Source organism: Pararge aegeria, chromosome 13, assembly GCF_905163445.1.
Source record: "Pararge aegeria chromosome 13, ilParAegt1.1, whole genome shotgun sequence".
NCBI lineage: Eukaryota > Metazoa > Arthropoda > Insecta > Lepidoptera > Nymphalidae > Pararge > Pararge aegeria.
In genome coordinates, this window is record NC_053192.1 from 3,857,570 (window position 1) to 3,872,321 (window position 14,752).

At 35.8% G+C, this 14,752-nt stretch overlaps 2 protein-coding genes across 2 annotated transcripts in view; one reads left to right on the top strand and one right to left on the bottom strand.

Annotated features, from left to right (window-relative positions):
* Positions 1-14,656, bottom strand: part of LOC120628622 (von Willebrand factor A domain-containing protein 8) — a 39,268-nt gene extending 24,612 nt beyond the window's left edge. Inside the window, exons 1-5 of the mRNA XM_039897089.1 lie at positions 14,386-14,656; positions 13,276-13,399; positions 12,240-12,375; positions 11,533-11,700; positions 10,817-10,981 (exon numbers count right to left, since the gene is read on the bottom strand). Of these exons, the coding sequence (XP_039753023.1) occupies positions 10,817-10,981; positions 11,533-11,700; positions 12,240-12,375; positions 13,276-13,399; positions 14,386-14,569 (777 nt within the window). The 5' untranslated portion in view covers positions 14,570-14,656. The remainder of the gene's footprint in view (positions 1-10,816; positions 10,982-11,532; positions 11,701-12,239; positions 12,376-13,275; positions 13,400-14,385) is intronic.
* LOC120628623 lies at positions 4,396-7,738 on the top strand. The gene is made up of 2 exons (XM_039897090.1): positions 4,396-4,565; positions 6,583-7,738. The coding sequence occupies exon 2, from the start codon at positions 6,701-6,703 to the stop codon at positions 7,718-7,720; it is 1,020 nt and encodes a 339-aa protein (XP_039753024.1). The 5' UTR covers positions 4,396-4,565; positions 6,583-6,700; the 3' UTR covers positions 7,721-7,738.
* Positions 14,657-14,752: the final 96 nt, after the last annotated feature.

Here is a 14,752-nt window from a genome sequence, read left to right on the forward strand (position 1 = left end):
GAGAGATTAGGTATCTCACCAGTGGGCAATAACGTTGATATAAGAAAGGCAAAAAATCGATAGTCCTTGAATCCATGATAGAATATATAGTTTAAGCCATTTGATAAAGACAGTGAAAGCTGTTATGAAAGTATTTCTTGCAAAGCGCCTGTAGTTGTTTTATTTATGTGACAGCTAGTAAAGATATAACATTATTCAAATGAGACGCCCATACGAGTACGTAGCCTGTATGTAACCTTTACGTCCTATTCTAAATGTCGTGCATGACCTTAAAACGGTTCCCATAAATATTTATTGTTCCTACAACAGTATGGTACCTACTTGAACTCTAGACAGTAATATATGGAAGTGGGTAGGTAGGCTTTTTAAGCGGACTGTTAAAAATAAAACTGAAGCGCGCGTCCGACTAGAAAACTGAATGTTCTCTACCTTGAAACTACAGATACCGAAGGTATTATTAAATCTATCTGTACATAAGTTTAAGCAATTTAACACATTAACTAAGTTTGAAGTTGTTACTACACAATTGATGGATATCTTAACGATAAGGAAGCAAGCCGGTTTAATCTCTCACAAGACAGAAAAATTATAAAATTCAAAATTCGAAATTCATTTATTTCATGTAGGCCGAGTTTATAAGCACTTTTGAAACGTCAAGTCAGTATGTTTATAGTAACTCTACAACAGGTTCGCAAGGCAGATATACCTTTTGTTAAACTGTAAAATGGTGTAAGAAAACAGCAATCTGCTGAATTTCTATCTGACTTCTTCTCGGTAGAGTCAGCCTTCCGAGTCGGTGGTAGAGTCACTAGACACTAGGTTTACTTTAAATAAATGAAAATTTAGTCATTTCTTCTAATATTATATTGTGGGAAGGTTTGTTTGTTTAATTGTAATGGATAAACTCTGAATTTACTGAATGGATTGTTATAATTTTTTATCCATTAAAAAGCCAGAAGTGACACAGTTATATCAGTAACAAATAGTCATATAAGAGTTCAGCATGAAATGAGATTTGTGTTGCGAGCCAGAAGAAAACATGCGCGTGCGCTGATTAAATGAAACGTCGTACTTAAATACTATGAACTAACTACGAAGAAGTACCTAAGAAGGTCCTAAATCGTTCTGGAAAAAAGAGCGTAGCTAGGTATAGGTTCATACAAATAGACGGCCGACTGGAGATGTGGGCAGCGACCCTGTTTTCAGAGTCCAAGGATGTGTGTTCGTTTCCCACAGCTTGAAAATGTTTGTGTGATGAACATTACTGTTTTTCAGTCTGGGTGTTTACCTGTATATTTTAAGTACTTGTGTATATGTTATTCTAAAAAAAAATATTCGTCAGTCACCTTAATACCCATAACACAAGTTACGTTGTAGCATATTTATTTATGTATAAAAACAAAAATAAAATAAGGCATATAATATTAATCCTTACAAAAAAGTTATTTCGGACAAGGGGTGTTTTTCTTGCACGCCCTGCAAAGTTTTGCTCTATTTATAGTCAAAGGTTTTCTTAGCAACCGAATCTCGCACTCTTGTTTACAAATTAGAATGTAGTTTCACTAACCTACATTCGCTACTTGTCATACTCCAACAATACCAGTTGCATATTATAAACGTTACCTACTTAATATGTGACATATTACGGAAACTCCGTTGATTTATATCCTAAGAGAACTTCGCGGTGCATAAGTTAAACAAACCAACATATTCCCTACCTTATACCCACCTTTTACTGACATACCGACTTGAACGAGTTTCGAATTTACTCTTCGCAGGGCATGCAACGCACCTCTTACTTTTCTAAGTTATGTGCGTTTTAAGCAATAGAAATATCACTTGCTTCAACGGTGAAGGAAAACATCAAATTCAAAATTCAAAATTCAAATTCAAATTCAAAATTCATTTATTTCGAGTAGGCCTAATATAAGCACTTTTGAAATGTCAAGTCTGTCTGTTTGTAGTGATTCTACCACCGGTTCGGAAGGCAGATTCTACCGAGAAGAAGCCGGCAAGAAACTCAGCAGTTGCTCTTTTCCAACATCAACAATTTACATTTTGCATTTTAACATTCATTTTTCTATCTTGTGAGAGCTGAAAGCGGAGCCGGATGCTTCCAAGCAACCTTGTCATTAAAAAATTCATCAATTGTATAGTAACCTCGCTGTAATAAATGTGTTTTAACAAATTCTTTAAACTTGTGCATTGGCAGGTCCAAAATCACCTTATCCAGGTCCAAAATCATCGTGAGGAAACCTGCATATCTGAGAGTTCTCTCTAATGTTCCTAAAGGTGTGTGAATTCCACCAATCCGCACTGGGCCAGCGTCGTGGACTACAGCCTTAACCCCTTCTCATGGGGAGCAGACCTGTGCCTCGTATTTGGCCGGTAATAGGTAGATATGATTATGATGATGAGGAGCACGTCCTAAAAAGTACCGCGCTGTGTCCATAAACCTGAGGCGTAGATATTAAGCCTCACATGAAACTAAATACACCGGAAACCACGCCCATCAGACCGGAACACAGCAATGGCTCTTGGTGGCAGACATAAGCATGGCCGATGGCGTTAATTGTTACCCGGACAGGCTCTGTCGCAAAACGCTTAATCTGGTACTTGTAGGTACCCTAATATTTGTGCGCACACAAACGTATATATAGCCAATTTCTAGGCAGGTGAACTAAGTATATTAATAAAATTTTGGTATCGAATAATAAGCAATTGCTTGGGTAATATAAACGCTAAAATATAGACAGTTTTCCTGATCGCGTTCACTGATATTCATTGGGGCTAAATTTGGAAATTTCCCATTTTCCAAATTCCATTTACAGAGATGTTATCATCCACTATATAGCTTTTGGCGCGAGCGTTCGAACGTTTCCAAACTACTCATTTGCGAACGTTAAACTTAATGGACTCACGTTTCGTGCAAACTAACAATTTGATATCCCGAAATTATGCTAAAATCATTGAATTTATAATGTCTCCCGTAGATTCCGTCGCGTGCTCCAGACCGGCACGAATTTAAATGACTGGGACCTGAAAATGATTTGTGGCCGAGAAGTACTTTAATTTAATCACTGCAAGGTTTCATATTTGTTTATCTATTTTACTTGTGTAATAAGGCATTTATTTTACCCGAAACTTTAAAATTAAATATACTCCACAGTACTATAACATTGTCTGGGAGCGAGATCTAGGCTTGAGTAGTTAGTAAGATAAAGAATTTAAAAAGGTAAGTTAAGGCAAGGTTTATAAAAATGTCTTAGGCTACATTTTAGCTCGAAAAAGTCGCGGGCAAATGCAATTACAAAAACTTACAATGTCTAATCCATTTTTCATCTACCACTCAATTATTAAGAATTGGTTCTACAGAATAAAGAATAAAAATGGATAGTATAAAAAATACTAAACTTTAAAAAAGTAGGATAAGTGTACTTTTTATTTAACCGTAGGATTGGCGAACAAAACTTTTTGAATTTCCTCGGATTCACGCTATCCAGAACTATATCATACTGAAGATGACAAAATGGATACTCAAACTTATAATTGTCCTCTTTTTGTGAAGGGAAATATACAAATACATGGAAATGTTGCATGATGTAATTCAGGCGCCCCTTAAAGTAAAGGCAAGATCATAATGTTTAATTTTCTTCAAGACATATCCTTTGATTTCATGCCAATTTTCAAATAAAACGGCATTACTCTGCGGTAGTCTATAATAGGCAAAGATCTTATAACCTAATTTACTAATCCCCCAGGTTATTCTGCCCGGTGCAATTTATGATTTCTTCCAACTTTAAACTTAATTTAAACAGAAGAGACACAATTACTAAGAAATAGCAATTGCGCATTGCAAAGTCATCATCTCTTGATATATATCTATCAAGACATAACGGTTAAATTGGTGTTTTAAAATAGCCTAACGATAGCCTAGCCTAATAAGACTTTTTTTGTATTTAAATTTAAAAATGTGTTAGACTTTATCAAATTAAGCTACATGCTCATTGTTTAATATAAATAATCTTCTGAATTAAATATATGCCTATATATCTTTGATAGATATATAGGATTAATAGACATAAAGTTTAAATTAGAGTTTCGAAATAGATTAAGACTTTTTGTAAGCAAAATTAAGTCGCGTTTTATCTTCTCCAGCATAACCGAATGCTTAGATCTACAATTCAAGACAAAACTCGGTGTCGTAAAAGCGAAGAACTCAGTTACTCGCTGCGCGGTAATACGTCGAAACGTCGACGGGTTTTGGCTTAAGATTATCTGTTTACCGCTAATAATCGATCTCATTTACTACAATCCTGGACTTCTATAGAAGTTGAATAGTTGATTCGAAGCTTCTTTATCTAGATTTGTTGATAATATTAGTATTCATGTGTTATTAAAATCGTCCTGATTAGTTCCAGGATATCACTTTAAAGAACGTTAACAAAGTACCGAAGAAAGTCTACGGATAAACATATTAAATTCCATAGAGAGATATATCGTGAAATACCGTCTTAGGAAACGCGAAAAAAATGGGTTAAAATGTAAATGGATGGGATGCATCAGTGAGTATCTGCCACAATCACCATAAACATTACACAACAATCAATAAATAGAACAACGGATTTCGGAAAAACCTTCCACGATCATGCCAGTATTTAGACAGTCATAGATAATTACATATATGACCTTGACGTATCCCTGTATAGCGGGAAGGCTTATGCCGGACATGAGAGCGAATAAGACAGGGGAATTGTTTGGTTTATAAGTCTAGATTTCTTATAATAATGATTGACGGATTAAGGAGATCGCCCTCCATGGTGTTAAGTCAAAAACCATCGCCTATAAACAAAGCATCTCTTCTTAGGGCATGCAAAGACACGTCCTGCAACTTGCCACCTTGTGTTCATGAACCTGAGGCGTAGGTGTTAAAGCTTTATGTTCTTGCAATTGGATTGGCCACCGCGGTCTTCAGACCGGAACACAGTATTATCCGGAATACCGTTCTACTACAGGGCACGAGTCTCCTGTCATGAGACCGAAGGGTTTAGGCTGATGTCCATCATTCTATCCGAGTGCGGTTTGGTGAACTTTACACGCTTTTGAAAATATTATGGTTTACTCTCTTTAATTGAACCGCACTTAGCTCTGAAAAGTGTGTCTCTCCGAAAGGAGTTGCCGAAGTCGAGAGTATACATAGCTTTGAGGACATATAGCTGTTGAGGTTTTGATTGTTAGAACGGCAACCCAATACTGGGAGCGTAGCAACCCCCTACTAGATAAACATGAACATCAATCGAGTCAAAGGAAGTATCTGGAACAAGATCGTCCTATGTAGAAATACATATTTATCTCATGTGGATCTAGATTGAGATTGAAGATTTCTTGTAGAGATCCGATGAGAGACCAAAGTCCGAGTCAAGCTCAAATATTTTATTCCGATAGGCCCATGGATGGTACCTTACATAAAAAAATGTGTACATGGTACTAAGAAAAGCTACTGAATTGTGGAATGCACTCCCATTGAACATAAGACAGTCGAAATCACTGGGCTAAAATGCTGTGAAGGCTCATTATCTCGCTGAATAAAGACGACCATATTAATTTATTAATTTATGTCCTCTAACTCATATTTAAGTATTAATGGTATGCTAAAGTATATATTAGTATATTTATTTTTTATATTTATCAATTTGTATTTGTGTAGTCTGGTTTATGTATTAGCATATAGTTATTTGTATGTATGTTTGAAATAATGTTACCTACCTTATAATTTTTCTTTTTAGTCTTCCTAATCCAAGGTTGCCTAGCAGAGATCGCAACTTAGCGATACTAAGTACATTCTTGAAGTGTTTGTTCTTTTCTTTGTTTTTCTGAATAATGTTGTGAACAAATAAAGAGTTTAAATAAATAAAATAAGTAAATAAGATGATTGCGATAACTATATTCGTAAAACTCAACCTCCAAACGCGTCCTGGTCCAAGAAGAAGTCCACAACAAAGTTAGCGGGTCGTTCTTTTTGTTATCACAGTCTCACATTGTCATTTAAAAGGCAAATTGGTGAAAATACATCTCCTAGATTTTAACCGGGAGTTGATATAATGCAGCTGCAAAAAGATTGAGACGAAGTATGACGACTGAACAGATTATGATTAAGGTTCAATATGGCATAGGAAAAGGTTTTAGTTTTTGCTTCACATAAGCATACCAAGCAAAATTTCATTAACATTCTATTACGGTTTGTAGAGAAAACTACTAAAATAGCAATCAATTAGGTGGGGTTTTCATTTCCATTAGTAACGTGAACCCGAAGGGAAATTGAAAGGGAACAAGGAGTAAACATTCATTTCCTTAACGAGTTCTTATCATTATATTAGTCAATTAAACTACGGTAAAATAAACAGTACATAAAGGACAGGATTGAAAATCCTCCTTTAAAATATACTGCTTTGAAACATAAATCTTAACATTACTGCACTTTTTATGCACAAAACAAGTCATAATCAAAGCAGCATAGATCTTAGAATATGAAGCAACAAATATTCGTGCTAAGCACATATTAATTCCAATGTTTATTTTCAGGTCGTCGAGCCTTTAATCACGGAATGAAATAACAATCAATTATGAAGAGCAAAACAAACATAAGCACCCATTAACGACCGTCGCGTGACTAGAAGGGTTTAAGTTCGTCCGGCGTAATATGCAAGCGCTCTGGCAATCATCACAGCACCCTATGTACATTAGAACCGTATGGGTGGACGGATTCCGGCACGCAATCCTAACACAGGACGACCCCCATTTCTTGAAACTTGCCGCAAAAAGGCGACGACCAAGTTCATCAGCGAGCTACGCTAAGTCAACAGTGCATCAGACCAGAAACATCAGGAGCTCGTGCTCTTTAAGCCATCACGACGAATTAAGGAGTTTAAACCTTGTGATACGAAAAAGTAGATTCCAGAATAAAACTGAGAACACACCCCACATAGAGAAGCTAAATTTATCTGATGTAGAGAATTCGAACGACGAAATTATTGTTAAAGCATCCCCACAACCTATATGTCATTTGAACCATTTTAAACTCGATTTAGAAAGTGATAACATGAGGACCGTTAAAAGCAATAGGACAGCTCGAAATGATGTTAAAGAGAACACCGAATTATCGGACAGAGTACTACAGTGGTTGGATTTAGCTGGAAAAGTTAATCTGCTGAATACAGAGAATGCTGAGCGAATGTCGCAACCAAGGCACAGTTGGCCGGAGATACAAAGGCGGAATTTAGTAAAGTCTAAAACAGCGACGGATTTGAGGGCGAGAGAAGTTAAAGTCGATACTAAAACAAGTGGCCCTATCGATCGTCAGGAGTTTTACATGCCTACATCAGCGAACACGATAGAAAACTATGCGCGACAGTCACGGAACATAAAATGCACGCCACGCCACGACGCTAAGTTTAAGGAAAACAAAAAGGTCAAAGACATGAGAGCTAGTGTCATTGAGACCCGTCAGAAAATGGTCTCTGAGAGGAATGCTGTAGAGAAACAGTACGCGGAAATGGTCAGCAAGAAGTTATTACCAGATGTGGGGAAGACGAAGAAGCAAGTGCACATTTTTATGCCCGAGGCGTTGACCAAAAAGTTTGGGTCCACCACGCCGAGTGTTACGGAGAGTTTTTTATCACAGAAATGTAATCTTTCGGGCACGAATCAGGCAACAAAATGAAGCCGCTACATATTTCATTAATCGATTACTCAATCTTACCTAAAGTACGGAATTTATATGCAATTTATTTTGTCAAAGGTCAAAGCAATTTATTTTGTCTTTAAGTAAGGTATGTGATGATGCAGTCTAAGTTGGTAGCGGGCTAACCTGTTATCTTTATGGGAGTTTTGTATATCCTATGCTTGGCGATACGACTTTTTGGTATAGACCGTTAAACGTTTTAAAGTCGTACATTCTGAACAGATTTTGATTTAAAGTGATTTAAATTAATTGTCATCAAGCTCAAACAGATTTTGAAGTATCGGTCGATCCATTCTTAAGACTGATCTTGGGAGCCGGTTTTTAACTTGATTTCGGTTACTAATACTTGAATCACAGAATTAAGAACATACAGAAACCGCGTACACGACTAATATTGAAGCATCATAAACCACTCCACTTTAGTAGTGTTTCTCGAACGGGCGGTTAGTTCACTCCATTTGACAGTAATTATTTTACCTCTAATGTTCTCAACGTTTGCCATAAAATGGGGAAAATGGGAAAGGTTTGTGAGCTAGCAACATTACGCGGGTGAGAAGTCAGACGTGCGCGGTTCGTTTCTTCTTTCTGTTTTTGGACACAATGCATTAAATGCATTAATGGCTGAATGAGGGTTCTGTATCGTTTTAATTCTGTGACTTCAATGTTACTATGATGTTACGGATTGGATGTTCGAAAAGGATATTTATTGATAAGCGTGCAAATGGCGTACATAATAGTGGATAAAAAGATCAATAATTATTTGATTTCATAATTTAATACAATTGCATAAAATTCTCTCCATCTTTAATTTATTGATGCTTTATTAAAATTTCATAACATAAATTAATTGAGATTCTTTTGTTTTTTTTTATTCCAGTAAAAGTAAGCCCTTGATTGCAATTTCACCTGGTGGTAAGCGATGATGCAGTCTAAGATGGCAGCGGGCTAATCTTTTTGAGTATGGCATCCCCAATCGGCTTCTACGAGGCATACCGTTGGGTACGAATTTGCTGGTAGGGTGGTTACTAGCCACGGCTGTTACTTCCCACAAAACCGGGCCAGAGGAAATTCGAAAATTATAAATCTTATACTTAATATATAAAGCTGAAGAGTTTGTTTGTTTGTTTACTTGAACACGATTAACCCAGGAACTACTGATCGGATATGAAAAATAATTTCAGTATTGGATAGCCCATTTATCGAAGAAGGCTACAGGCTATACATGATCACGCTAAGACTAATAAGAGCATAGCATCAATGAAAAATGTTTCAAAATCGCCGTAATTTTTTTTAAAGTTTTGATACAATCATGTATGACGACGTTGTTTCCCTTTAAAAGTTCTAAAAAAAGTCCGAGACAGCATGTCTATCTTTTAAGGTTGACTTATACGCGGACGTAGTCGCGAGGGACCGCTAGTTATTTAATAGCGCAAGAAAGTTCGTCAAAACGATTTATGAATGGGTCGTTTAATATCCGAATAGCCCGTAGAGTCAAGTCCTAAGCGTTAAACTGCCCTCGTGTTAATTCCAAGCAAAACTTTTACCGTGTGAAGTGCGTCGAAATAAATCATGTTCAGAACGGCTTAATTTTTTCTTGTTAATTTTAAATTACCAAGAAAACAATTTAACAGAAAAATTTAAGACAAAAAAAACCGACTCTTGTAATAATGTTATACCTACCATCTAACCAGTAAATATTTTTTTGAGTAGATCAAGCTTAAATACTATCTAACAACGAGCTTGCAGTCATGGAACTATATGCAACTGCTACTAATTTTACTTCCACTTCCTCTTCCACTTTTCCACTTTTTTTTTCCTACTTCCGTTTTTGTATTTCTATTATTCTTTTATTACCCCAACTTCATAGTGGTGAATAAATAAAGAGTAAAATAAATAAGTAAATAAAATAATTTTGATAGAAAATCTGAGTATACCCCGATAGGTATACTGTATACATCTGCGTATCCTTTTCGAAGCGTGATTTATGTAAACAATGCATATTTATCAGCAATCGATGATGTTTTCATGAGTTCCGTTGTCTGTTTCCGAAACTGTCCATCAGATGTAAATGGGAAATTTAAATGGGAATTTTTTTTTAAGAAAACCTTTCGAACAGAGCAAGAATTTTGCAAATCCGTAATAAATAAATAAATATACTACGTCAATACACACATCGCCATCTAGCTCCTACATAAGATATGCTTCTGGTATGAGTACTAAGGTTACTGCTCAATACTTTTAAGAATAAAATACATAAACACTTATAATAAACAGATATACACCCAGACACTGAAAAACATTCATGTTCATCACACAAATTCAACCAACGGCCTCAGAAAACAGGGTCGCCCACTGCGCCAATCGGCCGTCGTAAAACGACGAATATATGCCCGAACATTCATAAAAACACATTCAAATTGATAATCACCTCCTTTTTGAAGGAACAGGGTAAAAAGGATAAAAAAATGAGACAGGGGAAAGGGCTGTTAAACACATTAAGCAAGTTAAAATAACTGATCCTTTGCGTGACGCATCACGCATTAAATGCGGTTCCAAAAGTAGTGCCAGTAAAGAAAACTTCGTGCCTTCGAAAACCAAAAAAAATTTAACAAAGTTTTTATACTCATGTGCCCTGTCACAAAAGCAAAACAGCGTAACAGCTCCGGCAGGCACATAACATACGTGGTGGCGTTGGTATTGTAATGTTTGGCGCGATGTAAAAATATGTTTTATTTCTTTCTTTCTTACGGCTGATTGGCGCAGTGAGCAGCGACCCTGCTTTCTGAGTCCAAGGCCGTTAGTTGAATTCCCACAGCTGGTAAAATGTTTGTGTGATGAACATGAATGTTTTTCAGTGTCTGGGTGTATAACTGTATATTATAAAAATTTATGTATATTATTTCTAAAATTATTCAGCAGTAATCTAAATAGGTACTCATTACATAAGCTACGCTTACTTTGGGGCTAGATGGCGATGTGTGTATTGTCGTAGTAATTTTTGTTTATTTATATTTATTCTTACAAACCAGTACGTTAGGTTTACTTCTACACTTGTGGCGGAAACGAATTACTTACCCCATATCCAACAGTAGCGACATCTCTCGCCTGAAACCTCGATCGGAGCGGCGGATCCAACGGCTGTCCACTATATTTGGGCACTGGCAACCCCAGCGCTATCACCCGAAAGTTCTCATCTACCCGCACCAACCGCCATCTTGAAACCTCTTCAGGTCCGTGTTCCTAAACAATACAGTAAATTAACACAACTATAATTTTCATTAGCATTGTTTATGTCTCACATATTCAGTTATTCTTCCGGCAAGTTGTAAAACCTTCTTTAAGAACGCATAATTTGACAGCGCTTGCACACTTATCGCTAATGTTCTATGACAGCTGCGCAATTGACTGACACGTTACTGAATACAGGGGCTGTTCCTCTATAGGAGAGAACAACATAAATTGTTAACCCATTCTGCGCTAAAAGATTAAAAAGCTAAGATAACCTATTAATAAGAAATTATTGTCAATGACTGTAACCCAAGGCTTTACGTGCTCGTCGACGGCACAAACGAAAGTCATTCACTCAGCAAGTTATACAAGTAGGTATTCAAGTAATTAAAAGATATTCCTTCACAAGTATAATTTAATCTTCACACAGTTTTTTTCCTAACTAGGCCACACAAACCTCACCTATCCCAGGATAAGTATAAGTAATTTTTTTACGTCTTTCTCTTATACATTTATCGCTACAAATATAAAGATAAGAGTTTGTCGGGATTTGTTCTACTCACTTTCAACAATTTATCATATCTTGAAGCTGGTATCAAAAATCTCCCATCTTCTAAATGCATCTCCCTATTTTCGAGCAAATTGTTCAAGACTGGCAACACATTCCGTTCAGCCTTCTCTATTCCTTCTAGAACAAGGACTCGTCCTTCTATCGCCGCTCGCACTGCACTCTATACAAAAGAGAAAAACCTTATATAATACTCTATACAACGTGTAAATGAAATGTGTAAATTTTTAGAGGTTCATTATACACTGTTTCTGAGACTTACCTGTGAAACCGAAAACTTAATAGTTTTTGAGTCAACCACTGCCATAGTTTTTACTGAAAGAAATCAGAGTCAGCCCTAACATCACGTGCAAAATTCCACAGTGACTCCTGTCACTTAATAAGGTAGGCACGCGTCGCGTAACGTACTATGCGCGTGTCACCTTTTATCTTGAATAGGGTTGTCATAATAAACACTGAGAATGGTTTGAATTTGTTTGTAGGTTAAAATAAATATGCTTCTTTTGATTTAATATTTTTACAGGGTGATTCCTTATGAAATATACTAATGCATCCTTCAAAATTATTTCTTAATTAGGTTACACCTTGTATAGTGTCGAAACAAGTTTGTTGGATTGTTATACAAAGAACTTTTCATTACAATAAAAGAACAGGAACAGATGTCTTTAAACCCTGTTTCACTGACTTTGATGGTTTACTTACTTGATCAAAATATTTGGCAGTTGAACTCTGAATTTCTCTCCTCTGTTTAAGATCGGCTTCTGTCGTATCTCTTGATAGAGCCACATATTCTATTTCCCTCTGAGTCAATTCTAAGTACTGTAGAGCTACTTTTCTTCTACAAATAACAAAAAAATATATAAACAGAAGGGTTCCCTTGGTTTTTTAAACTTTCAAGTTTTTGAAATAAATAATATGTTATTGTTCTAATAAGTTAATGTATATTATATCTATCACAGTTAAAGTTCATATTTTTCGGTTTTTTATTTTTATATTTTAGCGATGTTACTTCATAGTCCACATTAAGTCAAACTGACAATTGTATATTAGTTTTTCATCTTATAAGTCTTATCAGGGACACCTGACATTGGCTAATCTCTGTAAAGCCAGAAGAGAAAAAAAATAAAATAAAAAGTCTTATTTTGGTTGCTAATTGGTTGGATTGAGCATTTATGAGATAGAGGCTATAACAACGTCATCATCATCATTATCAACACACACACATCATTACATAGTCGTTTGTAAATAGCGGTTTGGTAGACTTCATACACCTTTGAAAACAATATGGAAAACTCTCAGGCATTCAGGGTTCCTCACGATGTTTTCTTACACCGTTTGATTGTTTAATGACATTTGATTGTTTAAAGAAGTGACATTTGATTGTTTAAACTAAAAAAGTACATTCCTAAAAGTTATAGGTGCGTGCTTGGGATTGAACCTGGATCCCCCGATAGGTTAGCCAAAGCTTAACCTACTAGCCTGCTATATTTTGCAATATGTGGCACCACCTGCACCCTAAGACTCATACATCCATCTTCAGTCATTTAAGCTACAGGCCCTGCCTATTTTAGCTATATGTTCTTAGTTATGACATTTTGTATAATCTTTCCAAAGATCCCATCACCACTAATTTAATCATGTAGATTTAACCCCAGCATAGCTCTCTCTAACGCCCACTAAGTACCTATGGACTCTGCTTCCTTTGTAGTACATAACATAGAAGGCAATTAGTATTTACCTGCTTGGTCCAGGTCTGCCTAAGAGAAACATATCCTGCCCAAGAATATCCTTTTGCATCATCCATCTTAAATTTCTAAGGGTGCTTTGTGATAATGATTTCAGCTGTAAATCTTCTGTTATCACTGAAAATGTCTATGATTGTTAATATAATACAAATCATACAAAGAGCTTTTTTTGTGTACATGGTATATAGAAATAATGTAACAGGGCAGATTCTTCACTACAATCTCTGTGCTTACTATGCTTCTGGAGTGACCAAGCTCTCCACTGGATCACTTATCAGCAGCCCTATGCATAACGGATGGTTATGGCAGACTAAATTTAACGACAAACTGATGAGGAATAAGAAGAAGTAGAATATATGTCTAGGTGTTTAATGGTCAAGAGATGCAGGGGTAACAAACTGAATAGTTTGAGCTACATAATTCCTGTGATGATGTTTCAAACATTGCAGTTCTACATAACTAATATTATATAAAAGAAAAAGAGCAGACACACAACAAATAATTAGTTTATATGTACAGAAATTTCTACAATAGCTCTTTATGTCAGTACATCACTAACATAAAGATCTGAAAAGAACTTTGTGAGTGAAGCATTGGTATTAATACAATGAACTTGTAACACAAAACTTGTAACCTGTGAATTACTTTGCTAATATTAATCTCTAGAACTATTAGTTGCATTTGACAGCCCTAGTTCCAAAAAAGGCTAAAGGCATCATGCTGCAACAGCAAACACTGCTGGTAGGTATGGGAATTTATTATTTTTTTCATAATTAAATTTAACTATATGCCAACAAAGACTGGAGCTTCCACTTATTAGACCACAGGGCTGTCTACTGCGCCAGAGAGGTCGTCATAATATTATGTGGATGCAATATTTAAAGTTTACAAGAGAATTAATATGAGCTCTAATATCCATGCAATCCTTCAGTAAGGATTGCATCATTGCAAATTTTACAATGATACCTAATGGGTAATTTATCACTATCAACAGCCTTATCAATATCCCACTGCTGTGAATAGATCTTCCCTCTCATAAGAAGAGGTAAGATCTATTATTTTGATGAGATTATTTTGAGGTTATAAACTTGTTTACAACTTACAATATTTTTTGGGAACATATTCAATCTTTTTTGGTGAACTTATGTCCTTGCTCACATTTCCAATCGTTATTTTTCCATCGCTGGAGTACGCTCTTACAGCATTCGGGTTTATCATAAATTTACGACCATTCAAAATACGTATCAAAACATCGATGCGTTTTACGGTCACTGCTGGATTATACATGATGGTTTATGCAATTTAAATATAATAAAAATTCATTTTAAAATATAATATTAAAAGAATACTTGTAGAATAATAAATAATAATCTAAGTCCAAAGTCTACGCTCTACGCTACTGTCAAAAAATCAAAACACATGATTTTGACTTAGATGTCAAAACACAGCTGAGACCGTCACAATTCTCGC